This window comes from Amblyomma maculatum, chromosome 9, assembly GCF_055883805.1.
Source record: "Amblyomma maculatum isolate TAMU_Amacu chromosome 9, ASM5588380v1, whole genome shotgun sequence".
In the NCBI taxonomy this organism is placed as follows: Eukaryota; Metazoa; Arthropoda; class Arachnida; order Ixodida; family Ixodidae; genus Amblyomma; species Amblyomma maculatum.
Window position 1 is genome coordinate 48,251,256 of NC_139352.1, and position 27,841 is coordinate 48,279,096.

A 27,841-nucleotide genomic window follows, 5' to 3' on the forward strand; every position below is an offset into this window, starting at 1 on the left:
CGTAAACACGGTCTTGTCCTTGTTTAGTTTCATCTCCCATGTACATCACCAAGAATGAATGTTCTGGGGGTTCAGAACTAAGAATGAACTGGCCCTCACTTGATTCGATGTCACAAAACAACACACATTCATCAGCAACAAGCTTTATTTGTACTGGTTCACTAATTACATCAGCAATGTCATTAATGTAGATAAAGAGCAACAATGGCCCCAGTACACTTTCTTAAAGTACGACAAAAGGGACTGGAGGTAATTAGAACAGTGATGATCAATGCTAATGAACTGGGCCCGGTTATAAAGATAAGCAACAACCCAGTTAATTATAAAAGGCAGCCCAATAGCTTTGAGCTTGCATATAAATTAGGCGTGCAATATAAGGTCAAATGCTCTCTTGAAAAAAAAAAGCATCAATTTGTCCTGTCTTTCTTAGAATATCGGCAAAACTATGTGCTACAGACGTTGACTGGATAACAGTCAAAAAACCTTTTCTAATTCTATGTTGAAATGGAGGTAGAATTTCTCTGTCATTGATGAAGGCATTTATGTAGTTGGTTTTAGTGTGTTCTCTAAGTTTGCAAGAAGTGAGCATCTGCCTCACATTCGGGGAGTACCAGGTTCGATCCATGGTGCTTGGCTCTTCTGGGGTTAAATACTTGGGAAAGGGGTCACGGACCACAAACTTGTCTCATCGCTTGAGGGGAAAAAAAGAAAACTTATGGCCACATCACTTTCATGTCCAGTTGCTTTTGATGACGTGTGGCCATTGCTACTGTCAAGTCATAAACATTTCCGGAATGAGTTGCATTAACATAAAATTAACATAACAGACAAAAAGACTTCAATTTTTTTCGTGACATGAAAAGAATGCAGCTTTTAGACGCATGGATTTAGAATTGTAAACTGTGCAATGTGCTGCAGATTTTTTTTTAAATATTCACTTCTCTGTCCCTCTGAGCCAGTTATGAACTTTCTCTCAACTTCCTACCATAAGAGCAACATAGCATGTGCCTGCCACTTCCAACATGAAACAGTGCTGGCAAACACAAGCGTAATAAGGTTTTCCAGCTTGCAGAAGTGGCTTTGCGACCAAATGTCCCCAACCTTTTGCTGTTGAGTGTCAGACTTGTAATAGCATCTCCCTTTTTTGGTTTATACAAGCAAGAAAAAGAAGGAAACATTGAAATGAAGTTGCTTTTATAATTTCATAGCTCACAGGGGCTGCAGCTTTTTGAAACTTCCTACCTGAAGATATGCATTATTTTTGTGTTTCATCAAATTTTTCATTAATTTCTCGCTCATATTTCTGCTAGCGCCATTGCCGTACTTTGCAGTTCCTTTCTCGCTTCTTGGCACTAGCTAAGATTATGTAGTTGAAAGGCGATTGTATTGAAAAACTGCATACGTACTAGTGATTGCACACGGTTTCCAGTTCACTGGTAGCTGCAAACACTAACCGATCATTTAACAGCACCTGCATTGGAAAGTATATGTATCAGTGGTTGAATATGCTTAGCACTACTGCATGAAATTGTGTTATGCAAGAATACATTGGGAACAGTGTAGGGTGAAAGTTTTAACTGTGTGTGTTTGTTATGTGTGCAATTTTGGTGTGCACATTTCTTTGTATGGGCCACAACTCTGGCGCACATATTGTAGCTGCATAGTAGTGTGCATAGAGCTCTTATGTCTCCACCTCGTGTTGCATGTTGCACCAGCGTAAAATATCTGACTATAACTCTGCTTCTTCATCTAAATGGGCTGTGGTGTAACACTTACCTTTGCTCTCGCAGATTGAAGCATCCAAACATAGTCCAGCTTCTGGAAACATTTGAGGACAAAAACAAGGTCTACCTCGTTATGGAACTGTGAGTGGTGACTGATTTTTGTTGCTGTTGGTTTGTCTTTTTTTCGAACACAACGAGCGTGTTACAAAGACATAACAAGGTAGTTAGCTTTGTTTGTTTTCATGTGCATTCACTGGCAAGTACACAAAAATTTTTGGAAACCCATCAAGCTTTGTAAGTTTGGTTTTGGTTTATGGGGTTTAACATCCCAAAGCAACTCGGGCTATGAGGGACGTTGTAGTGGAGGGCTCTGAAAATTTCGACCACCTTGCACAGCATATGGGCGCCTTTGCTTTTCACCTTCATGGGAAAGTGGCCGCCGTGGCCGGGTATCCCGTATACCGTATCCCGTTTCCCGTTCGATCCCGTTATCTTCGGGCATAGCAGTCGAGCACCCTAACCACTGCACCACCACGGCCTCTGTGGGACTTGGTAAGCAGGGCTTAGTTGCTTTGTGCAATTCCAGGTTGAGTTGTGCAACATTTGATCAAGTACTTATTCACATGGTGTCCACCCATAATGCTGTGGCTCTGAACTAAGGTTTTAGCATAAGTGGTTACAGTACAATGTTAAAATTGTTTTCGCTTTCAAGCGATCTTCTCTCTCCTTTTCTTGTTTTCACAGTCAGATACAAGAGAAAATTATTGTCTTTTATTACTGACTTCAGTGATGGTGTGATTACATTGATATGCTGTGCTTTCTATTTGTGGTGATTTTCTGATTTACCTTGTATTTTAGTAACTGCCAGATAGAGCAGAGTGGAATGCCTTCTTCGTTGTCCAAGGTGTTTGTAAAAGAGGTGCAAAGTAGGCCGTATAAACCTGTGCTGACATCGATCATGGCAGTTGGTGTCATTGATGCCATCTCTTCCTGCCTTTGTAAGACCATTTCTGGGCTGCCGTGTCATGTGGTTCATTGTTGGGACACACTGTAAGCATACAATCAGAACTGTCTGATTTTGAAAAAAAATTGATTGCTGAATGAGGTACAAAAGCATTGAGTATTGGCGCTTTCACTGCTTAAAAATGCAGATTAGCATTTCTTGACATCAAGTATTAACAGCTCCTTTTTTTTATTTCTAGCAGAATTCAGCCCATATTTGCATTGTCCTTAGCACGGAAGAGATTTAGAAACAAATCCAGTTTGCGGACGGCACTGACGAGCTTCCTTGGTTGCTTCCGGATGCTTCGCCCCCTTACACTAATGACATGTGGAGAAGTTATGCGATAGGTTACAGTCGCCGCATTTTTGCTCATGTTGCATCATTCCCCATGCCAGGTCTGCTCATATGCAAGTGCATAGTTGTGGTTATCAAATGGTTCACCCCTGTGCTCTTAAGAGACTGCAAAGAAACCATTGCATTTCTCCACATGAAGTCGTGTTTCAAAGGGAACCGGCACGTCCTAGATTGTCTCTGTTTTTGGTGCTTCGCCCCTCTGAACACAAGCACACACCGAATAGAATCCATGGTGGGTTAGTGCCGCTGTTCTTGTTTTTCATATCGCAAGCCACCAGGTTCATCAGGTTGATCACCAAACGCATTAGACGACCACAATCTGCGGAAAGTTTGAGTGCAGTAACCAGGAAACCGTGTTATCCGGGAACATATTAACCAGAAGAAAAATACTGTAGCTCTACGGGAGATTTTTTTACTGCATGCGGTTTTGAGTGTATGAGAAATCATATGAACCAGAAACGTACCAATGAGGTTATACTGTGTACTGTATTAAGTGCATTTTGACACAAGACATTGTAGGCAAGAGCCATCGCCTCATGGTGCATGCAACAGATGACGCCACTCGCATTTCTAGCCACTGGTGAGCTTTGTTTTCCCAGGGGCAGCCTTGTCACTGGTGCCCTTCTTTTGCCTTTCTCTCTTCCACCAGTGTGACGGGGGGTGAACTTTTTGACCGTATAGTGGAGAAGGGGAGCTACACTGAGAAGGATGCCAGTGACTTGATACGGCAGATTCTTGAAGCTGTAGACTACATGCATTCACAAGGGGTTGTCCATAGAGACCTCAAGGTAAGCACACTCTTGCACGCTTTCTAATTTTGCCTCTGTGTGTTGCTATACTTCACCTACAGGCAGTCCTACTTTTGTAGTAATTCACAGTGCTGTTAGATTATAGCTAGACGCATTTATTACAGTGCCGTAGTAGAGTAGTTATAGTAGTAACTGCGTTCACTTGTCACTGAGTGATTAGCTTTGGCGAGAAGCAAAGCTTTACTGCTTGTCTTTTTTTTATTGCTGCAGTGTACTATGTATATTGATAATTCAATATACCAGAATAGCAGCATATATTGTTTGTTTACTTTTTTTTTTGACAGAGATGGATGTACAAAGCAAAAACAAGTCACAAAATAATTTACAAAGTTCTGCCATGGTTGGCAGAGCAAAACGCGTTTGGTGAATGCCTGACGAGGCCTAGTCTTCTCCGAATGCATTGCACTGCCTGATACACGGTCTGCCGGTCACGCGGTTAACAAAATACAATGACATGGTAGGAATTGATCCCTAACTCTATACACACATACAGCGTCAGCGTTGCTCGTAAACGTTTTTTTACAGCACATATACAGCAACAAAAACAGATACAGAGCATATATACAGCAAATGGCCTGCACGTGTACAAAAACGGAGCATCTATGCATCACCAAAAATAGACAACAAAGGTCATAGTACGGGTTAGGCAGCCGTTCTGCGTCAACAGAAACACTATCTGGTCTGTTTTTTATTTTTAAGCAAGATAGTTCTAGGAACAAAAACGGTAGTGTAGCATGCATCTCATTAAAGTAGATTATTACATTTTCTCCAACAAGAGTTGTTTAACTTGCCTTCTATACGCACTTATAGAATTAGTGTTACAAGCCATTCCAATTAATTTCTGAAACAAGATATTGCTTCATACTGCCAGCGCTGCCAGTAGGTGTCCAAGGCTGCATAGCCGACCCATCTGCTCCACGAGAAAAGTACTCAAAGAGTGCCATTAGGAGGAGTGCCACTTTTCAGGAGTCAAAGAAACCAGCAGAATTCATTTTCAGTGTATTAAGGAACTTTTCCTTCACTTCTGTACGGGATTTTCGGGGAAATAATCTGAGTGCTATGTAGCCAATCAATTAAAAAATTTGGTTATGTGTGTGTGTGCGTACACATGCACAGCAGGGTGTTTCACAAGACTTGAACCAAGAATTTTAAAAAATGCGGTACAGATAAGTTTGGTAAGACCAGCAGCATAATATTTTCCGTCATGTAGCGCTTCTCGGAGTATTGTTATATTCTGCTCAATTAGTTAATTAACTTAGACAAGTTATTATATGAGTTATTATACAGTTTGGGCCAAGTGGGTTTCATCAGGTCGGAAACAACCTATCCATTTTTTTCTACCATTGTACTTGCAATATGGTCGTTTTTTTGCAGCATTTGAAGAAAGCCTGTGGAGTATAAAAAAACTGTTACCTGACTATGCTTGTGCATTATAATATGGCAGCACTTCCAAAAACGTTTTAACGAAAGAAACATACGAGGTGACCGTGCCCAAGTGAACAGCCACCACGCACTTTGGCGGGCTGCACCATGACACAAATAAAAAAGAAACGAGCCTTCCTTTAATGAAATCACTGTAGTGTCTCATCTGTTTTCTGTGACTGTTTTCTCATCTTTTTTTTTTTTTTTTTGTCAGTAAGTATAGCTCGATAAAACTTCCGTCTGAGTTGACTGTTGGTGGCCTGCCCATTGCTTATAGCTGATCGTGGCTCGGGCTTTCTGTGCTCCGGCAAAAATACACTTACGCAGTTTTGAGACAGTGTTGACGGTGGCGTCGGCTGCTCCTTTTGAGACTGCGAGTGTGCACGCTTCGTTTATTCAAAATGTGTTTGGCAGCACTGCACTACCTCAGGGGAAGACCACAGTTACTGGGTATTTTTTCATATTTGGCTGCTTTCTTTAAATGCTGAGAAAAAGGATCACAGGAGGTGCGTTAGAAAAAACTGGGTCAGTTATATCCAAACCTCATCTACAGCTTAATGAAGGCCACTTGGCCCAAAAAATGAATAATAAAGATTTTGCATTGGGAGGAATATACAAAATGCTCCGAGGATCCCTATGTGACCACAAGCAATATGTCGCTGGTTTCAGCCAGCAGCAGTGCTTCGCTTTTTTTTTATATCCTTGGTTAAAGTTACTTAGGGCACTTATTTTACGAGAACATGCTTTAATGTCAGGCTGTTTGATGTGAACAGTGCGCACTGCAATTTTACCGTTCTGCTTGCTGGATACTGGATGCTGACTTAGCACTGACTGTATCAATTTATTCTGGCCTAGCGGTCAGTCTACCTTGCCTTCTTGCGAGACATGGGAGCAATGCTAATGGAAACACCACGTACAGGCATGCAACAATTTTCATCTGCTGATTATACTAAGAAAAAAAAATGTTATGTCATCTATTATAGTACCTTATAAGTGAGCTTTGTGTTGCACTAATTCTAACGCAAAAAACTGTTGGGAAAGGAAAGTGTTATATAGAATTGTTTTGGGAACAAACATGGCGGCAGGCAGCATCATTATGGACAGTAAAGTGGACAGTGATGCCACTCTGTGGGTGGTTTTGTACTAACTGTCTCAGTAGTAACTTGAGAGAGGGGAGGGAGGGGTGGGCATAGAAAAAGGCTTAATACCGCCTATGTCGCCAGCCAACTAAGCAGCGGGCTACAAGAAATATTGGACTGCACCTGTGTGCTTTTATAAAAAAAGCACTCTTTTATATTAAAAGCTAAGTTTCTTGTTGTGAAGCAGAAGTTTCTTTTTCGTAAACTCATCTTAAGTGCCTTTTACTTCGCTAATTGACACTGCCACCACACGCGAGTGAAGAAGAGTTATCTTTACCTTGTTGCTTCACGCAATCGGAGTGGGTCTCCTTTGTGTGAAGTTCATGCAGTTTATTGAAATGCCTCTAGACTTGCCTTTGTGGCAAATGAATGGACAATGTTTTTCTTGCTTTTCAATCTTATTGGAGGGCGTTATCTTAATAACAGATAGGTGAACTACTAGATGGATTCACCGTGTCAATCACATAACTTTAGTGTTGCTTGCTGCATAGCCATGTGCTGAGCTATTGTCATCTGGCTTCATTTTTTGCATTGCTTTTCAGCCCGAAAACCTGCTGTACTATTGTCCTGATGAGGATTCCAAGATAATGATCAGCGATTTCGGGCTTTCCAAGATGGAAGACTCTGGAATCATGGCGACGGCATGCGGCACGCCCGGATACGTCGGTATGTCAACCCTTTCTGTCGCCTTTCTTCTTTCAGTCTTTGTAGATTCTTATCCTTACAGAGTTCTATCACTCGTAATAACTGTGACCTTTATAATTGATTAAAGCGTGAAGTTGACCGACCTGCAATTATTTATGTACTTCATAGCTGTAAAGGGAACCCAGACTGTACTTTTATCATGGTCAGCTAATGTAGTCAACATGCAAGTCATATTGCTGTAAACATGTCAATAATTAGAAGCAGTGACCTGTAAGCGTGATTGCAGCCCTAGCCGGAAGGAGGCGGTTGATTGTTGAAGAATTTTTTTTTTATCTTGGCTTCGGGGATATGTTACTGTCCAATCTTGAGCTCTTGATGATGTATCCGGGAAGGGGGGGGGTTAAGAAGACCACTGTCGCGCCCCCATTCTTCCCACCTCGTTAAGAGGAAAGCTTTCTAATATCCCTTTCACACAGCACCTCTCCAAAGTCTTTACTGCAAAGGAAGTTGATTGCTCTATACTCCGTTTCATACATCAGGTGTAACGCAGCAAGAGCTACGCAAGTAGTTCGCAAGAAAAAAAAAGAGGCGTATCACTACGCGCTTGTTTTGTGGCAGAGTGGTTCCTGCGGAAACGGGCTCTATTCCGAGCATACACGTTTGCAATAACTTGCGTTGCATGCCTAGACATCTTCGCAGTGCGGATCTTATAGAAAAAGTGCGCACCGAAGAGCCATTTTCTCGAAAAGAGATGCACAGCAAGGTCAATTCATTTTCTACCATGTGCACAGAGGGCACAGCTACCGCCATCTAGTGGCACAGCTGGTAAGGTTGCAGTTCAGCGAAAACGCAACACAAACGAAACTGACATAAAAAACATACAAATTCACCGAATCCGATCTTTTCTCCCTAAAAAAGATGTTCTTTATGAAGTTGATGGCAAATGTAAGATGTATTAAGCTTGCAGACAAAATAACTATAAATTTCCTCTCGTCAAGAGCAGGCACTATTTTTCATCGCGGATGCGGAGAGCGCAAACAAGAGCTGTAGCTTTGGCGGTGTCGCACTTGATGTATGAAACTGAGTATAAAGGAGCAAAACCGGAAAGGAGCGGGGGCGCAGCCACACGGCAAGTTCACAGGAAATAGGTGACGACGATGATCATGATTCAGGCAACCTTCTTGAGCACCATCTGTGGACCAGGAACACCACATTAAATATAGAAAGCAGTCACCTAAAGCCTGGCAATATGAAATAAATAGTAAATTAGTGAGAAAACACTGTATTATGAAAAATGTGCGCTCAACAAAAAGGCAACAAAGAAAGAATACCACACAAGGAGCAAAGTAAGCAAATAAAAGCTTGTATATGTCGATGCAGCTGCTGAAAAGTTTTGAAGCCTCCTCTCAACGCTCCCAATTCTTTAGATTCATTTTAACGAGGTTGACCACTTAAATAGAGTTAATTAGGCTAAAATATAATATTCAAAATTATATTGTGTCAAAGTTTTTGTTTCTTTAAGCTTGCTTGCTGGCACTCATGTTTAGTCTATTTTTTTACGCAGCTTGGAGGCCATTGATTACTGCCTTTCCCGTCACGGGCCTTTTTGTTAATGGTCTCAAGGCTTTGCCATGTAGCTGTGCATCGGTGGCCTTTAAGAGCAAAGAACCTTAATTCCCAAGGCCTTACAACTGCCCGTGTGACAAGGGCATAGTAAACCTTCTTTTATGCCCCGCCTTGGTGACTCAGTGGTTAGATTCTTGATTGCTAAGCTCAAGGACACTGGTTCAGTCCCGGCCACAGTGGCCTTTGTTTCAACGGAGGCCAAAACGTCAGATGCCTGTCTACTGTGCTATGTCAGTGCTAGTTAACCCTCACAGTGTTCGGTTTCTTCAGGAAGTGAAGCACCCTTACTGTTGTTGTTTCTCTTCTAGGTCAGCATGCGAACACAGAGGCTCATTTTCTTATTATGTGCATGTCATGGGGTAACATAGACTCATTTTTTTATTGTGTGCATGGCACGGGGTAGCATAGACAACAGCAAATGCAGAGTTTAGTATCCCACCCCACCAGTTGCTAACTAATAAATGCCTATAAAACAGAAGTACATAGAAAAAAAAGGATAATTTTCAGTACTTCTTGGTAGTGTGGTAGAGCTTGAAACAGAGGGCCCGTGTACAAAACTTTTTTCACACTCTGCAAATATATAATGTAGGTGCTTTTCCCTTTCCTGTCAGAATTTGGAGTGAGGAGAGCCACGCTTCCATTCCACTGGGATGCTCAATCAGATAGCAGAGCAGTCGCATGCAAAGAGAGACCACTCTCGGTGGTCCCGAAGTAAAATCAGTAATTTGTAAACGAAAGTTGAAAGATAGAGGTAGAAGAATGATTTATGACCTTTGCTTGCCACTAAAAGTAGTGTGTGATGCCTTGGAGAGATAGCTGCCTGCACCTCCTGAACTATGTACCACACAGCTGACACAGCGAGGAAAAGATAAAAAGAAAAGGAATCTTCTACAAAATTACAACAGATGGCAGAACATCGTTGCGAATGTTCAGCCAGAGAATTGCAACTCCTTCGAAACCTTGCCTACGTGCGAAGCTAGCGCCAAGCAGCTGCACACCAGAGGAGAAAGGGGTGGACGGTGCAGTTGCTCCGCGACATCCACGATCTCGGTCATACCTTGCACAAGGCGATGGTACAAGCTTATAAAAAGATGAGGCAAATGGTGGCATCCCCCTAAGCACCCCTGCCTTTTGTTCTAGTGTACTTTTTTTAATGATGAGTGAGAAGGTGTGAGGTACTGTCAGCAACACTGAAAGCGTTAAAGAACCACAGCTGGTCGAAATTTTCAGAGCCCTTCGCCACACAGGCATTGCTGCTTCGGGACATTAGACCCTCGAAACCAAACAGCCTTCTTGCTTCTTCCTCATCCCCTATTCTGAGCCTTTGCCTCGTGGCACACAATCAAAAATGTTGTTCTCACATCGTTTTTACATCAGATGCATAAGCCATTGTGCAGGTGTTCATCAGAGAAAATTACTGTGATGCAAACGGTCTCCAACAGTTTTTTCAGGCCTATTCGATATTTCGAGCTCTCGGTTAATGTGGAGATTTTTCTGGTCCCTTGAATACCAAGTTAACAAGAGTTCACTCTGTTTAGCAGCAATATGACAGCCCCACCTAGTTTCACGCATGTGCTTACTTGCATAAAAAACTGGTACACGGAATTCAGTGTAAAACTTATGCTGGATTTTTTCATAAGGTGCGTACACTTCCTTGCTGTTCTAGTTTAATTTCACGTGAAAATATCGTGTGAATTATGAAGTAAACAAGTAAAACAGTTTGCTATTTCTTTATTTCCAGTTTTTTTTTTTTTTTTCACTTGCCAGTTATTCGAAGCCATTTTTTTCCCCTCATTGCGTTCAATTCATATTTAAAAATTTCAGTTTTGGCACACCCCCAAATGAATGCAAGAAATGTTTAATTTGAACTGTATAGTACCTTCATTTGTTTTTCTTCAATTTAAAAAAAACATTTCATGCATACCAGAGTGTCAAAAGTTGCATCCTTCCAATCCTTCCTCCTCCACCTGGGCTTCTTTTATTATAAAAAGACTCGACTCTGCTTGTGACATGGTGAACATGTTCGAGCAAGAATCTGAGGAATAACTGAAAAGGGGCTTGCGTGGGTGAGAGAAAAAAAAACAGAGAAAGAAGCACTCGCAGTCACCAGTCAGAACCAAGAAAAGAGGAAGAATTGGACTCTTGAACTGTCTTTAAAAAGATATTGATCTATGTGCATGCCTTTTAACTGGGAATGGAGCTTGGTGCAGTAGAATAAATTTAAAGATGGGCACTCTCTTTGCATTTGTTGCTTTAGTTCACATAGTGTATTAAAGGGGCACCAAGGAGCAGTTGAAGGATAATATTGGTTGCTTTCCTTGTTATAGTGATAAAGAAGCTATTACTTGGCCTGGAGGTGATACCTTTATCAGCTTGGAAAGAGCAAGGAATGAAACTTTTATGACCTGAAAAAGACCCAAGAATGAAGTATAGCACGGGCAGTTTTCATAAGCCAGCTGCAAGTTTTCTCGTGTATGATCACTTGGGAAAATGACCCTTTCAGGACTTGTACAACCACCAACTAGTACTTCGAACCGACGACTGCCGGACTAATGCACTTTGCATCATTGTCAGTGTTGTACACTTGCATTGATTTTAAGCTCGCAATTTTTCAGTGGTAAAGGCGTATTTTGTTTGCTGTCAACGTGCATTTCACAAATGCTGTCTGTGTAGTCTGCTGTGGTGATATAGTGCTTCACACGTTCCACCACAGCAATGGAAGTGTCATGCAAAGCATTTACTTGAGATTGTGGACTCTAGTTTCTTTGTCCCTGAATTCCTGTATTGTGTCGCCTCATTGCACTCAAAAGGCCTTTCCAAGCCTGTTGATCAATATGACTGGTTCCATGGGCCTTCGTGTGTTTTCACAAAATTGTCTGCTGCATTACTTTTTTTTTTTTTTTTTTTTCCTTATTACAGCTCCAGAGGTTCTAGCTCAGAAACCTTACGGAAAAGCTGTCGATGTCTGGTCTATAGGAGTGATCGCCTATATTTTGTGAGTAACCTTTCCAGTTTTCTGGTTAGCCCATTTCTGGACACCATGGGATACAATTTTACGCTCCTTACTACACATTTGCACTTTTTTTTTTCTTTCAAGATAAAAATGAAAGAACTGTTGCTCAGTACATGGCGACAATTAATTTCAGATTTCGTCTCTAAATGCCGTATTTTCAAGAATATAACTCGAGGAAGGAGTGCAAGCCTTAAGACATAAAAAAAATTATTTTTAATCCTATATAACAGGAGGTAATAACTGGTCAGGGCAGCTAGCTTTAACTGAGAGCTACACCTGAGGACATCTTATTCCTCCACGCTATTATTGTTTTTGCAGACGTAACATTTCAGAAGCATGCTAGGCAGGGGCAAGCGTAGCAGATATTTCCGTGGGGCCACCCACAAATAGCAGCCACTGCAGGCCAAAGTTGCCAAAAGTTGGCTTCTCCTCTTAGCTCAGAAGCTGAGTGGTTGAGCTGTCTCGAAGAGGAGCGAAAGATGTTTGTGCAGTTTTTTATATTTGTACTCTTGGCTTCAAATAGACTTGAGATGCATGCTCAGTACTGAGTACATTTGATTTTCAGCTGTGGGCAGTCCCGGTCTACTTGCTGACAGCTGTCTGACGCTCAATTTTTCTCAGGCAGCCCAGAAGCTCCGTCCACTACAGCTCCCAGGCCGGCAGCCTATTAAGTTAGACTCCGAGCGCATTCTTAGTATTTTTTGTGTTCCTGCAGATGATGCCATGCACTAAACAATGACGTAAGTCGATAGGTGGTCTCTAAGCATCTGTAAGAGGTTCAAATTTTGCATCTTTGCTTTCTTGTCTTGAATTTCACTACGCACGGAAGTGTCCAGAGCCACGGACACGGATTGTTTGTTCGTGCTGTACCTTCACCTACTTCTTCAGTTTTTCACCTGTTTCGTGATCTTTCAGCGCGCAGGTCTGAAAGCGTTGTAAGCAAGCCGCTGTGTGTTAAAGTGGCTTGTTGTAAATGCTTTTGCAAACATTTTCATCTGCTTTCGAGTGCAGTGGTTACTGGGTCTATGGGAGAATTTTGTGAGCAGCATTGGCAAGCCAGCTGTGCTGAACTGAGTTCTGTAAAACATTTGGCATGTCATGCTCTGTTTGTGAAAAGCACTAATTGATTCGCTCCTCTCTTATCTATCTTTAGTATTAAGGAGAAAGCCTTTAATGCCTTGATGTCGTGGAGAAAATGTGTCCCACTATTGTGGCGGCTCTGATTGGTTGAGATGGGATGACGTCGCCAGCCGCCAGATTCGAAGCAACCAACCAGAAGTCTTATGCCCAATCACCATTGAATCGATACTTTAACAAGCATAAATTAATAAACTTTGTCTCCCACCGGGGAATCAAACCTCCATCCCTTGTATATTTTTTTTGTCTGTGCGCCTTTGCTGTTTACTTAAACGCCTATGAGACATCATCGCGAGTTTGCTTAGTTTGCGCAATCACCATCGCTTATCCCACTGGAAGATACTTGGTTGGTGAAAGGAGCGAGGATGCATTTTATTTTATGATAGAAGGATCGTGCGTAATTTGACGTAAATTGGACTGGCGCTTAGCATTTTCCTTCCCATGCCGTCGACGCAGTAGTTGGCATTAGTCTCGGAAATAATCGGGGGCTGCGTAAAAAAAAAAAGTGCCATGGTAATTTGTGCTTCCAGTGATTGAACATTGATTGGTGTGCAATAGGCGATGACGAGTTAATAAAATCTTTGTAATTAATTGATCAGTTGATGAAATAAAGAAATGAAAAAAAAGGAAAAATTGGAAAGTAAGGGTTTAAAGGTGTCAGAATGAAAAACCAGTCCTTGGTGATGCTAAGGAAGAAAATTTAGAATGTGTAATTGATTAATTGAAATAATTGAAGAATGTGTTCAAAAGTGTCAAGTTGCTCAGAATGGAGAGCCGATTGTTGCTGACGCATGCGTAGTGGTGTATAAAAATATAAAACAATAAAATAAAAATAAATAAAGAAATGATAGAAATATAACATAACATACAGTACAACCTCGATAATTCGAACTCGGTTAATTCGAAATCCCGGATAATTCGAAGGTTTTCTGCGGTCCCGTATTTTCCAATGTAAATTTGGCCGAATAATTCGAACAGGCGGCCTGCGCCAGCCCGGTTAATTCGAAAATTTGGACTGCTATGCGGCAATGCCTGATCCATATTTCGCCGCAAACCCAGCGAAACGACGGCCCTACGGAGCCGCGAGGCAAAGCCACATAGTAATGGTGATGATTTATAGGCGAAGCGCCCCAGCCGGAGCACTCTCTGCACAAAAATCGGTCCACAGTGCGCCTCGCGCACCGCCGAAACACGCACCTGCAGAGGAGAAGCCGTGCTTCACTGCAACACGGCGGGCATACCGGTTTTTATCACGTGACCTCGCCCCCACTCCATCCCTTGGTGTGCTTCGCCCACCCTTCCCCCGTGCCTCCGACGCTGCAAGTACGCCACCACCACCGCCGCGCCGGTCTCGCCTGCGCCATTTCTTTGTGTTGTGTGCTGTGGTTAGGGGTCGGCTACTGTGCCGTTTTTTTGGGCGGGACTGTGCAGAAGTGCTAGCTTTGTGACCGTAGCAGTGCAGAAATGCCAAAGTACAAGACTTTAACGCTGCAGCAGAAGTTCTGCTTGATCCAGAAAGCAGGCAAGAGCGCTTGTTCGAAGACCGAGTTGGCCAAAAGGCATGGCGTGCCCCTCTCGACGTTGTCCACAATATTGAGCAACAAGTCAAAAATACTAGAGGCTTACGGCAAGACCTATTCTTCGAAGCGGTCACGAGTGCGGGCTCCCACGTATCAAGATGTGGAAGCTGCTCTGCTTCGCTGGTTTTTCCAGTGAAAGCACTGTTGATGCCGATGCAGACCACCCATGTACTACTACTCTTGACGAAGAAGGAGCAGAGTATTGCGACCGCATCAATGTGCTCTGCGCAGAGGATGAGTCCAACGCAGTCGGCTTCGCCGAGTATATCAACATTGAGAGCGAAGAGCAGACTGGCTACTCTGACTTGGAGAGTGAGATCACTGCTGGTACGAACATGCGCGATGACAGCGACGATAGCACCGACGTGAAGTTATCGGATCGCTGAACGTTATCCGCAGTTTTGTTGAGTGCCGCAGTGGAAGTTCAGAGATGTTTCGTCTATTTGACCAACTCGAGAGCATGACCTTAGGAGCCGCAAACTACCGGACGCGGCAAACCAGCATCTCTGATTACTTTCAGTAGTAATTCAAAATATGCCGAATAAAGGTAACACGTTCCTGCAACAAATTTTTTTGCCTAAGTCTTATTTCTTGGTGTGTTCGGCTAATTCGAAAACCCACTTAATTCGAAGATTTCTCGCGGTCCCGATGGCTTCGGATTAACGAGGTTGTACTGTACATAACATAGAAATATAACATACATAACAACATATAACATACTGCACTTGTGTGTAGTATGTCACTTTTGATGAATTCATATTTCACTGCATTGTATTCTTTTTTCCCCTCCTGCTAGGGCCCAGTTAGGGCTTGCAGTATTTGGTAAATAAAATAAATAAATAAATAAAAGAGCTAAAATATAACACGCGAAGAAAAAAAACATTGTGCGTGTGTGTGTATGAGAGAGAGACACTATCGTGTTATACCTTTAACGGCGTAGCTTAAGTGACCCTCTAATCTTTCTATAACAATATGATATAATATGAATCTGATTTTATCAACACAGCCAGTTGCACAAAGCACAAGCACTTCGCAGTAATGTGAGTTGACTTTTCAAATTTCTTTTCGTTTTAGCCGAGTTCCTCCTCCTCCGAGTTCCTTGATGTTTCCAATGTCAGCGCTTTCATATGAGATTACGGCTTCAAATGTTTACTTTCTGACAGAGGAAATAAACAAGAAATCGACATATTTAAAAATTCCAGTGAATTTCAGGTAGCTGTGAATTAGTGAACCATCGGGTGACTCGAAAAAACACACAAAAGTGAAGCGCACACTTCATTATTTTATCGGCCGCGCTGGCAGGTATACCTCGTATACCTCGGCAGGCAGTTATACCTCGGGCGCACTAGACAACCGTATTGCTCTCTGCACCAAGCACTACCATTTCGTACGACTGTGAAATGTAGTTTCGGTAATCATGCCCGTGTCTTAAATCAAATACACGATGGTAAATGGAACCTACGTACAAAATGTTTCCAAGAACGTAGTTGCACAATAGCGTTCGTTATACATGCATTGCTCCCTCCATCGCAGCATAAGTTTATCTTTCAAGTTCATAAGGCTCCATAGCGCGCAAAACAATCTTGCTGTTTTAGGTGATAGCACAATCTGTGAGCTAGCTCCCAGTCAGAGGGACGTGCAGTAATGCTTTACGTGATGCAAGTGACCCTTGTAAAGCCGATTAGGACTTCAAACGAACGGTCTCATGCACGCTTATACCTTGATTTCGTGCGCGTCTATGACGGTGCGCTGGCTGTAGAAAGGCATGCAACAACATGCTGGCATCATTCCGAATAGAGCTTGGAGCTAACACCGACTGCTGTGATGTTATAAAATGAAACAATCGCTTGTGAGCATTCCAATGCACCTTTCGGTACATGCACGGGTTCTACGAAGGCGCACGTTGACAGCGTACTTGATGGGAGGCGCGGGCGGACTGAACAAAACATGGCCGCCGCGCACAGTTTCTGTTTCTTTCACTAGATGGCACTAACTTTTGTAAAGCCTCTATTCATATTATTTTTGTGATCAACACTGCATTCTTGGCATCATAAACATTTTCCGTTTTAATACCTGCTCCTTGTTTATTAACGAAACTTCAAGGCTTGTGTTAAAGGTCCCCTGAAAGGGGTCACAAAGAAGGGTAAACAACGCCATAACACTGATAGTTATTGAACCACCCATCATTCTCCCGCAAAAATTTTCGATCTAGCTTCTGCAACACCAGAGATATCGGCGATTAAAAATGACCCTTCCAATTTTCCCTCTCAACTCGTACGCCGAAGGGAGCCATAAAAAAAAACAAAGATTACAACCAAGTTCAAAGCTCCGCCCAGACATACGTCACTTTGACGAACTTCCGGTTGCCGCGCGCTCGCTCGCTGGCGTACTCGTGCCAACCCGTCCTCGCTCGCACACGCCTGAGGAGTTCGCCAGTTCGCGCAGCGACGGTTAGTGTAACCGCGAACCCGTGGTTATCCTATGTTACACGGCGGACCAAACCATGGTTTCACCACTAACCGCGGTTACCGCAAACCGAGCTTGACGACCTCGGTTTGCGGCGTTAACCGAGGTTATGACGGCGTCTGTTGACGGAAGCTACTCGTTGGCGCCCGAGTGCGCGAAACGTACGAGCGGGTCTGCTTCACAAAGTTATTCATTTGCCCACTGTATCACGTTTAAAGATCGATGTATAGATTATGGTGCCGCCCGACGTCTTCGATTACGGCCGACAGCGCAGCGACTGCATACTGAAGCCTTGTCTTGCCTACAGTTTGAACGGCTTGTTGCTGAGCAGAACGTCAAAAAATATGCGGCCTTAGCTATGAAAGTACACAAGTTTGCAACGCTTGCCGCACGGGATGCCGCGAGCAGGCTGAGGTACGTTACACAATTACCGCGGGGGTGGAACGTGCGAGCGCGGCGAACGCCGGCGCCGTGCGTGACCGTCCCTAGTCGTCGCTAGGCCTACATTGTTTCACTTCGAAGCCGCGGCGGTCGACGCTTTGGAACATGATCAACGCTGTCGTAAATCGTCTATTTATGAAACTGCCTTATAGTGATTCCTATCCTGCCATAGTAAAATAATTATAGGATTAACTCTGCCGACGCATTAATCGCAAAGCTAGTACGAGCAGATCGGATCAGCCGAAATGCACCAGCGGTAGCTGGCTTGAGCAGAAACTAGCTTGTATCACGGCTATCGCTCTTACCAGCAATTTGCTGCTGGTCAGCGATCCTCACGAGGGCTTCATACTTGATATTCGGCTCAGTATTCCAGACGCCAACAAATTTTAGCACGGTTTATTTCTGACATCGGTGCTAACGATCCGCCGTGTCGTTCGCGAACGGTATGCGGGAGGAGGGGCCACAGCGGCGGTGTTTACGGCGGTCGTGCGGTGCTTGACCGTGCTGTTGACGCCTCGTCGGACGACACTCCGATACTCCTGAAACCACGTTATATAAATAAGATATTTGTAAATGCAGCTTCGTTCTGCCGATCCCTGCGTCGCTTCGGTTGTTGCACTTAATGGGCAATGGCCACCTAACCGATAAGGGCGGCGAGCTGTGTAACAGCTCGCACAGAGTTCGAGCAGCGCACGAGCAGACGACTTTCGCAGCTACTGGAAGTGTGTCCGTGACGTCATGGTTGCAGTGACCGCAGCGAATGGCAGCTTCTAGCAAGCCTTGCCAGTCAACCGACCCGCGACGTCACGGGACTAGGAAATAGTTCCATGCGACACCGCCAAGCGACATTCTCTCTGCCCACGAATTTCAAAAAACGCTGTTTTTAAAAATTAATAATAAATCGCTGGCTTTGATCCAAGGAGTTATACTTTGCGTTAATGCTCAAAAGGATGTGTTCTACACACTGAACACATTTATCAGTGGTTTCTTGGGGGCTGTTTCCGTGGACCTTTAAGCTGTTTGAGTGGTTATGTGGAGCAGCTCATGGTTTTCAATTGCTGTTTCAGCCATTCAGAGCATGTGGAAGTATTTTGATAGTTATGTTTGGGATGTCGTCACTGCGTCATGTGGAGCATCGTCCATGGCCGCGGACAGAATTGCAGATTTGGTTTACTAGTTCTGCTGCTTTAAAAAGGTTCCACTTATTATTTGAAGAAACAGTTTTGATGTGGCGAAGGGAACTACGAACTCAAAAGCTCCGAAAACCCGTGGAGTAGTTACTGGACAAATTTCACTTTTCGTCCATTTGGTATTGACAATTTACTATAACTGCAGTCGTGAACAGGTTTAAGTTGTTTTCAACTGACTTTTTTTTTTTTCTGTGCAGGCTTTGTGGCTACCCACCGTTCTACGACGAAAGCGATGCTAACTTGTTTGCTCAGATACTGAAAGGAGAGTTTGAGTTTGATCCACCTTACTGGGACGAAATCTCGGACTCAGGTAGGCACTTCTGCTTGCATTCCGAATTCCTAGATTTTCTTGGCCAAGAAATGCAGCTGTAGAACAACCGTGCTGAGATGTCCTTGTCCATTTCCGCGTTGATCCTGTAATGTTTTCTGAGTTGTGCAATGGAACTTACTCCTCTCATTGCAGACCTAAAGATAGGAGCACCATTATTTTTGCAACTATGATGTGCTAATGTTACACAAATTGAGAGAGAGAAGGAGGGGGGGGGGGGGGGGGGGGGGGCAGTATGCTGTAGTGATGCATGGCGAGTTATGAGGCCTTCGTGGAAGATATTTTGTTGTGACTCTTCCCTCTGAAATTAGCATTCGGAATGAAAGCACTGGCTGTTTAACTCAAGTCTAGCCTGACACAGCAAGCATGCTGTTTTGGATGGTTCTAAAGGCCCACCGACAAAGCTCAGAGCAAGGGTACTCGTATACCTGTGGCCCTGATGAACTAACTCGGTCCACATTTTACTCCTTGTTTCATAATTTTGCCACCATTTCTGTGTGGTCAGCAATGCTGTGTGTACTTTTACAGCGAAGGACTTCATCAGGCACCTAATCTGTGTGGATGTAGAGCGAAGATATACCTGCAAGCAGGCACTTGCTCATCCTTGGTGAGTGGCGTTCTCGGGCATGCCCGCTTTAAAGTAACAAGAGTTCGCAACTTTTCCCACCTGTGGAAGGCACAGCACAAAAAAAAATGCATATGAATGAGAAAGGTACTACCATCTTTCCCGTGTGCTTTCTTAATATACTAGGAGTGCATGAATTCTGGTTTTTCAAAACCAAATGGAACCTGTCGAGCCTCAATATAATGAAGTCCTACTTTCAGCCGAAAATGTCGTTAAATTGCGGAATTCGTTACGTCGAAGTACCCATGTGTTCTAGCTGCCCAAATAAAGTAACAGGTTATTGGAACACAAATAGTAGATGGGAACCTGTGAATTACTAATTCAAGAAATGAGCAAGAAATTCTAGAAATGATATTGCTAACAAGGGTACCAGATGTTGTTTTGTATATCAGGAGGATAATGGGTAATAGCAAACGGACGTGAACACATCATTTTTTCATCACGTGAGCAAGAAGCCAGCGCATCACCCACACTGGAGTGGCTACCTTTGCGCGGCAATCTTTTGGTTCAGGCCTGATGGGTGCATACCCTATTTACATGCGTAATGAACTTGCCTCCCATTTTCGCCGCCACCAACTTTTGAAAAAAAGAAAAACGCCAGTCATTAGCGTGTCCCTCGCAGCCCAGTGTATTCCTTGGCCAGATGCCACGATTCTATGCAGCGAGAACACGGTGTTCGTTAGCTCCAGTGGTGGAGTGAGGGGGTGGTGGGCAAACTTGGCAGAGTTCCAGTGGCTTTGACAGGTGTGCCCACTGTGACTTGATCGACTGGTTCGGTTGCTTATTGCCTTCCATTTACTAGGCAGAAATTGGGGTGGGCACCGTCCACTGCCACAAAATCACTGAAACGTGTAGCAGCAAATGCTTTTTGAAGCAAACAATGCTTTTTGCCCACGTCATGATCGCTAACCGCAAGCTTTCTTTGACGACTGATGGGTGGAAATGTGGACGACTGTATTATGAAGGTGGCTGCTGGCTGATACATGCATGCGATGTGCGAAGACTTCGTTGAAGGACTATAGACACCAAGTTTTGTTGGCACTTGTCTCTTTGTTAATGGTGCGTAAGGCATTTTTATATATAGATCACCATGCGGTTTTTGCCTACGACCGCTAAGTAATTATTAATTGAATTTTCTTTTCTTGCCAGTTTCGGTTTCAGAAGCCGAGAGATGGCTTTGGCGTCACAATCAAGTCTAGGTCACATGCGGCGTGAAAAAACAGCGACATAATCGCCAACTCTTCAGCTTTTATAGTTCCCATCCTTGAGACAGGCTGGCTTCAGTGTTCTGGTGAATTTAAACGACACATGAACAATTATATCGTTGTTTTATTCAACCCTCACGTGACCTATACTTGAGCTTGACGTCACAGCCATCACTCGACTGTTAAAACTGAAACTGTTGAGAAAAAAAAATGTGATTAAAAATTATTCAGCGGCTGTAGCAAATATTGTAAGGCGATTCATATACAGTAATATCTTATGCATGATTACAGAAAATAAAGCACGGCTCAAAATTGAAGTGTCTATGCTTCCTTCAATCGAAAGTGCGGCATAAAATTACTTAGTTAAAAAATACTTGATTTTCAATAGGGCAGAGATGAGGAAATTAAAAAAAAAAAAAAACAGCATTACATTGCGAATTTCGCTACATTGATGTTCGCTATATTGGGGTTCAACTGTACATGTAGTGTAATTATAAACTGAATCGAACATAGATAGAATCTTTGTACTATTATAGTCGAACTTCATTGTAATGAAGTATAGATTTGAATGAAAATTTGCTTTTTATATTCAATGTTGGTTTGAAAGTATGAGCACAAATTCTTGCAACACCACTGCTGATAAACCCATGCAAATGGCACCTTAAGGTGGACAACACAAAGGCGCGGACATGCACAGGTTTTAATTTCAAAGCTTGGCATTAACATGCGAAGTCTCGCATTTCATTCCACGCTGAAGAGCAAAAGTAAGCACACAAATAGGAACGCCGGCCCCACAGATAAGCACGTCTATTTAAAAACTGACACAATCTTTTTTAACACCATCAGATCATATTTGACGAACAAAATGTTTAGATTTAGTCAATAAAATGCAGCGCTTTCTCAATGTAAGAACACAGGTGACCTGCTCTAGGTAGACGGTAGACCTTCAATTTCGTGGGCATGCCAGCGGCCTCTGCGCTTTTTATATAGTTCATTCTTCATTTTCCGGTTTGCTGTTATCGCCGGCATTTCCATCATCCGGTCAGTTTGAGTGTGTCAGCAGATCGAAGTTATCATGAGCAGTTGATGTTCTCAAATGGCCAACTCATTCGCTATTGAGTGCGATTCCACTAGGCATCGATCCAGTTTCTGAAGCACAGCCATGAGCGATTACCCTCGTTTTCAGGACACAAATCTGGAATAGAAATGAATGTACTGTTTTTTGCTACTTCCTGTATGCATTCAGTGCATACATTCTTGGCAGCTTTAAAAGAAAGGAAACAATTACTGGCGAAGGGAGGCAACAGTTCCAACTTTTCACGCACTGGGGTATTTTTGTTTACAGGATATCTGGCAACACGGCCAGTGACAAGAACATCCATGGCTCTGTCAGTGAGCAGCTGAAGAAGAACTTTGCAAAGACCAAATGGAGGGTAAGAGTGAAGAAACGCTTCTTGCTTAATTTTTCAACAAAATGCACGGTACCTGCAAGGCTGGCGCCACCCCTCAGAAGCAGTCAAAGATGTTAGATTACAGTAATGCTGCCCACGTCCGGGACTACAACAAAGGCTATCTCTCATTTCTTGTCATCAGTGATGACGTAATGATGTAGCATGCTAGAGAAAATTAACACTCATGCATTCAAGTCACCTGAACCTCATTGTCTTTAAAATCGGCCACGCGAAAACTCCATGTTATTTAGGCTTCGTTCTCGGAATTGAACCACGAGGAGGATAATAGTGACAACAGCATTTTATTTGCTTGTTTTTGCGTTTTACGCTTTAGCATTGGTACTTGTTTATTCTAAGCGGTCGGGTTTAATGGTCCACAAAATAAAACGTCGAAGCAAATGAGACCAAGACCTGTGAGAGAGTGCCACATTCGAGAGATTGGGAGTTGGCGGCCAAGATTAAAAAAGCAGCGAAGGCTGAAATGACTTTGCAGCATTGTTTGGCTCTTTCGGAATCTTAATGATATAGTAGGCAACTTCTCGGAGTCGTAAAAAAAAATTTTTTTGTTAAATGAAGTAATTAAAAATCGCTGCCTGTCCCGCAATCAAGAGTAGATGCAAACATGAAATGGGTTTATGACTGACACATGCGCCACTTGGGTTGCAGGCTAGAGCGTGGCCTCCGCTCCGTGCAATGGCTTCACCCAGTGTGGGTCTATAGTAATTAAGACACTTGTTGACACATGAGATGTTTCAATGGCGGACTTGGTGTTCCCCATTCTGGCTTCAATGCCACCATCGATGTGCCAGCAATGGGAACTAAAAAGCAATTTGTTCTTAAAAAACTGGTGCAACATATAAAACATTGTAGGTATTCTGTTTTATATGTGTAAATAATGTTTCATGTAAGGATAATACATAGCATTAAAAAAAAAGGATTCTAGGTGCAAACATTTGGAGGAAAAACAGGCCAGACATTGAAAAAGGTGTGGATTTAAAAATGAGAACCCATAATTAAAACACTTCCTAATATACAAAACAAGGTTTAATGCATCTTTCTTACGTTTGAAAATAAGGTTTGTATAGCTGTTATTTTTTGTATTAACTCTTTGGGAAGCTTAGAAAAAGCGAGCAACTCTTGGGGCCTTAAAAAAAAAAAAAAGGAATTTCTGTTAAAAGAATATTTCCACAATCCTGTTTTAAATTACATATACGTAACTCTAGCTATTTAGACAGTGTTTCAAGGGCATGCAAAATGTTTTGTTTAAGCATTAATATATACATAAACTAAAGAAACAGTCTCCCTCTGCCAGCTCGCTCAGAAACAAGATTGAAAAAGTCATGAATATAAAAAATGCGCAATAAAAATAATTCAGAATATACTAAATTTGCACACACTGCTGCTTTTCATAGCTGTAAAAATTTTGTTATTTCTGTTGCATTTTTTGGTATTGCTCAGCACCAATGGTCACCATCCAGTTCCGACCGCAGTTGTTGCGACTCTGGCGTACCCATTTTAGCTACACCAATAAAACGCAGTGTAGCCAAAGCACGAGAGACCCAATCTTTTACGTGGTGAAGTTCGTTGCATTCTCGTAACATTGCTAAATTGCTACAAACATTTATTTTCTGTCCGATCTTCTTTTGCTCACAGCACAGCACGAGAGACCCAATCTGTTACGTGGTGAAGTTTGTTGCATTCTCGTAACATTGCTAAATTGCTACAAACATTTATTTTCTGTCTGGTCTTCTTCTGCTCACAGCACAGCTTACACTCGTTGTGTTTTTGAACTTTTTGGTGTTTAATTGTTGGCACATTTTGCTGTGGGCGGCAGAGTGTGAGCTGGTCTTCCACCAAAAAATTGGAAATCTGTTCACGGAGCTCTTCTCTAAAAGCTAGGCGATCAAGCTTGGCTCAATGAGGTTTAACGAACTTTTCACTAGGGGGATGCTCTGAAGAGGCTACCCCACACTGGAGCTTTTCTCGTTACGGCTAACTTGTACCATTTATGTCTGTAACTCGCAGAAGTGCTAGAAGTAGGGCGAAGCAGCTTTGAGGCTTAGCCTGCGGTGAAAAGTGGACCACTGTCTTCCACACGTCGATACAATTTCAGCCAAGGAATCTTCGCAATGCTTATGTAGATCACAAGGCCAATGAACCTGGGCACTTCACTTGGAGTGCGCTTTGAATACCAAGACGGATCAGAAGAAGCATGTGTTGCTTTCTCCAGAATCTGTATGCAAGCTTATTTATTTGTGTTTTCACAAACAACTTGTACTACTTGGGTCGAAAAGTAAGGAAAAATGAAATTTAAGTCTGGCAGAGGTTTCTTCGATCCGGTTCTGAGTGCCATGCCCACATCATCGATCAGGCGCATGTCAAGTTGCTGCGTAGGTGAAAACATGGTACGCTTCTTCATCAGTGGTAGCCTATCATTTCTGTAGGTTTTGGGAACCCTACCGAACAGAGACAAAAAAAAAATAAGGACATGTAGCGACCGAGCGTACATGTTCAATAGTGAGAGGACACTGCAGCTGTGTTCACGTTTGGCCACTATTTGTTATTCCAGATAGTTACGCACCTGATGGTTTGGTTTGGTTTTAAGGGTCTTAACGTCCCAACGCAACTCTGGCTATGAGGGACGCCGTAATGGACGGCTCCGGAAATTTCGACCACCTGGGCTTCTTTAACGTGCACTGACATCACACAGCACACAGGCGCCTTTCTTTTCGCCTCCACCGAAAAGCAGTTGCCGTGGCCAGGATTCGATCCCGCGTCCTTGGGTTCAGTAGTGGAGCGTCCTAACCACTCTAACCACGCATCCACTGCGGTAGAGTATTTGTGCATCTGAATCGCTCTTTAAGCCGAAATCGGGTTCCTAAGCTGTGTTGTGACTCTTCACTGCTAGTGTGATAAAAAAAGCACAAGAATCACATGATCGGCGTTGGTTTCTTTGCACGGTCTGACACGAGCTCGACAGCGTTTTTCTCCATTCAGCCTCTGCCACATTACAGACAAAAAAATCTTTTATGCATCCCGGCTTGCCGAGAAAAAAAAACAAAAACTATGCTAAAGCTTAAAGTGTAGATCTCAGACTAGGTGATGGATGGTGAGATGTGTACCAGCCTGCAAAAATGTAAGCTCAGTAGCGGTCTCAAAACCATTGCTCATATATGGAGCAATGGCCTATGAAGCAGATACAAGGTCAGTAAACTACAGTTCAAGTGCTTCACCTCTGCGAATCAGACTGCCGGCGAATTGAGGCAAAAACGGAAGCCCGCATCTGCTACCTATGCATTCAGGTCTTCGATGGTACACCCCAACTCAGTGGCATCAGGTTACAGCGCAACGTGCAGATGGAAGCAAGCTGGTAATGTGCTGTGATTTGCTCCACAGCATACGGCTCCAGCACTCTAAACAAGTCTGACCATGAATGTACATACAAGGACGTTAATATAGTTTGAGTGAAGTAATGGCGACACCTAAATGATACCAAGGTTCAGCTTGTTAAATTGAAATCCAGGTAGACGATGGTGAGTGGCTGGAACCTCTTGTGTCAAGCAGTGATTTCGCAAAGGATAGCTTACTTGTAGCGATAGAGCATTCTCTCTCTCTCTCTGTCTCTCTTTCTCTCTAGACGTACTGAAGTAGTCTGTTTACTCTCAACATACTCTAGTAATTTATAGTACTCTAGACGGACTACCATTTTTTTTGTCTTTCCTGCCATGCAAAAACACTCGATTCTGGCAATTTTGATGCATTTGATGCTCAGCTGCAGCTCGTACACTTCGTCTTCTCTTCTGGCTATTGTCTTTGAAGCGAGTAGCTCAGGAGAATCCATTCTAATCATCTGCAAACTGTTGTGAGAATATTTCGTTCTTGGTGCTTAAAGTGAAAGCCTCGCGTCTGCCTAGCTGATTGCTTTGTGTGAAAGTAACTTGCGCCGTGTTGCCACTCGCAGCAAGCATACAACGCCACGGCGGTGATCCGGCAGATGCGGAAGCTGGCGATGAGCAGCACGGGATCTTCCCAGGATGGCGGCGCCCCGGCTGACGCCTCCACGAGTGGACGGCCGCTAGCGTCATCGTCTGCGGCCGCCGCCTTGCCTGCCAACTCGGACTGAGCCTCCCTCTTCTCTGGCCACACACACTTTTCTTCTCATTCCAGATTTGCTGTCACCATCTTCTCCCCCTTGTTGTTCGCTTTCTTCCCACGCATGGTGCCTCGTTGCTTTCGTTTGTGGCATTTGACTGTGTTTTCTTCGCATCTCACTTGTGCGTGCGATTGAGCGAGTGCTGCCCAGAGTGATTGTTGACAGAGCGTAGCACTGCATCAGCTTGTATGTAGCCAGCCTGCAGCATTTGCTTTCCAAGTGTACAGTCTGTCCACGAGTTGTTTTCTTTTCCAAGTTTGATTGCTTCGTTGTGTTCATTAACATCTGATGTGACCATTGGGAACAAGTCGCAGCATTGTCTTGACGCTGCAGCTCTATGCCTCACCACTAGGTGACATCACAGTGGCAAATTTGGCTCGGTGGCATTTGAACTGGTGGAAGTTAGTATGCCGAACTTAGGGGAACGCACTAAATGTTACGCTGGAGGTATGGACTCTATACCGTGCTGCAAGCCAGTACCCAGTCATCACCGATCGGAGCACTCGCAGCTAAGAATTAGAGCTGCGTTTCTAGAGATTGATGAGTGATTAGACCTAGCTGTGAAGCATATGATGAGATTCGGGCTTTTTTTTTTTTTTTCTTTTTGGCGCTCTCATTGCAATTTATCATCGGTGCATGAAAAAGTTGCAAAATGCTTTCCAATATGCTTTTGGACTTTGGGGTAGTGAAAACGGTGAAGTCGGAAAGGGCATGTGGACACCCCTGTATTGGAACTATCCTGCTCCACTTGCAATGTTATGGTGGTTCCCAATTATTGTGAGCATTTTTGGCGATGTGTGCAAGCTTTAGCCTTCATTGACCGCTCACTCTTGGACACGAAGGAGGCTAGCGGGAAATGCTGCCGATGTAAGCATGGTATGAGATATGGGGCATCACTCTTAGAACACTTTGATAAAAGACGCGTCCCTTTTTCTCGCACATTAATGAGTCACTGTCGATACATACCTGGATTTCTCCTTGCATTGAATATTTGCCGCTGCTGTAGCAGTATACAGCGATTAAGGCCGTGTAGAGGCTCGTGGCAACTTGAAATGGCTGGGGGAATGGTGCAAGAAAAAGCCCTTTTTCTGAGTGTGCCTGTTTCCACGGCTTGATTTCTAGAATTTCTGTTTTCATTATCAGCTGTTGCATCGTTTACGTCTTCATGTTCCTTTTGGTAGGGATAAAGCTTAGCGCAAGTTGTTTTCTTTCTATTTTGTTTTTTCGCAATACTGATCATAAGTTCATTGTCTCCATGCATCATGGAATCTCATGGAATCAGTAATCACAAATGGCGTTTCTCTACATATGTTAAGTTATTGGGATGTTTGTAGTTTATTATTGACGACTATTCTTGCATTTAGAACCTTGTAAGACTCGCTTGATGTTGTATAAAGCTTCTTCATTCTCTGTTATCGTTTTCTTTCTTTTATTGTTCTGCAAACAAGGAAAGGAGAAATTATTTTTCATGACCTTTTTCCATTCACGGGGCCTTCTCAATTGTCCAGCGCATGCTATTATTGGCGAGAC

The 27,841-nt window shown here is 43.3% G+C and overlaps 1 protein-coding gene across 2 annotated transcripts in view; it reads left to right on the forward strand.

Moving 5' to 3' along the window:
• The window catches only part of CaMKI (Calcium/calmodulin-dependent protein kinase I), a 73,012-nt gene extending 46,075 nt beyond the window's left edge, over window positions 1-26,937 (forward strand). For both annotated transcript variants that reach the window (XM_084578700.1, XM_084578699.1), the window contains exons 3-10: window positions 1,791-1,865; window positions 3,731-3,869; window positions 6,994-7,117; window positions 11,642-11,717; window positions 18,747-18,859; window positions 19,406-19,484; window positions 22,053-22,140; window positions 26,120-26,937. In XM_084578700.1, the coding sequence (XP_084434826.1) occupies window positions 1,791-1,865; window positions 3,731-3,869; window positions 6,994-7,117; window positions 11,642-11,717; window positions 18,747-18,859; window positions 19,406-19,484; window positions 22,053-22,140; window positions 26,120-26,281 (856 nt within the window). In that variant the 3' untranslated portion in view covers window positions 26,282-26,937. The remainder of the gene's footprint in view (window positions 1-1,790; window positions 1,866-3,730; window positions 3,870-6,993; window positions 7,118-11,641; window positions 11,718-18,746; window positions 18,860-19,405; window positions 19,485-22,052; window positions 22,141-26,119) is intronic.
• Window positions 26,938-27,841: the final 904 nt, after the last annotated feature.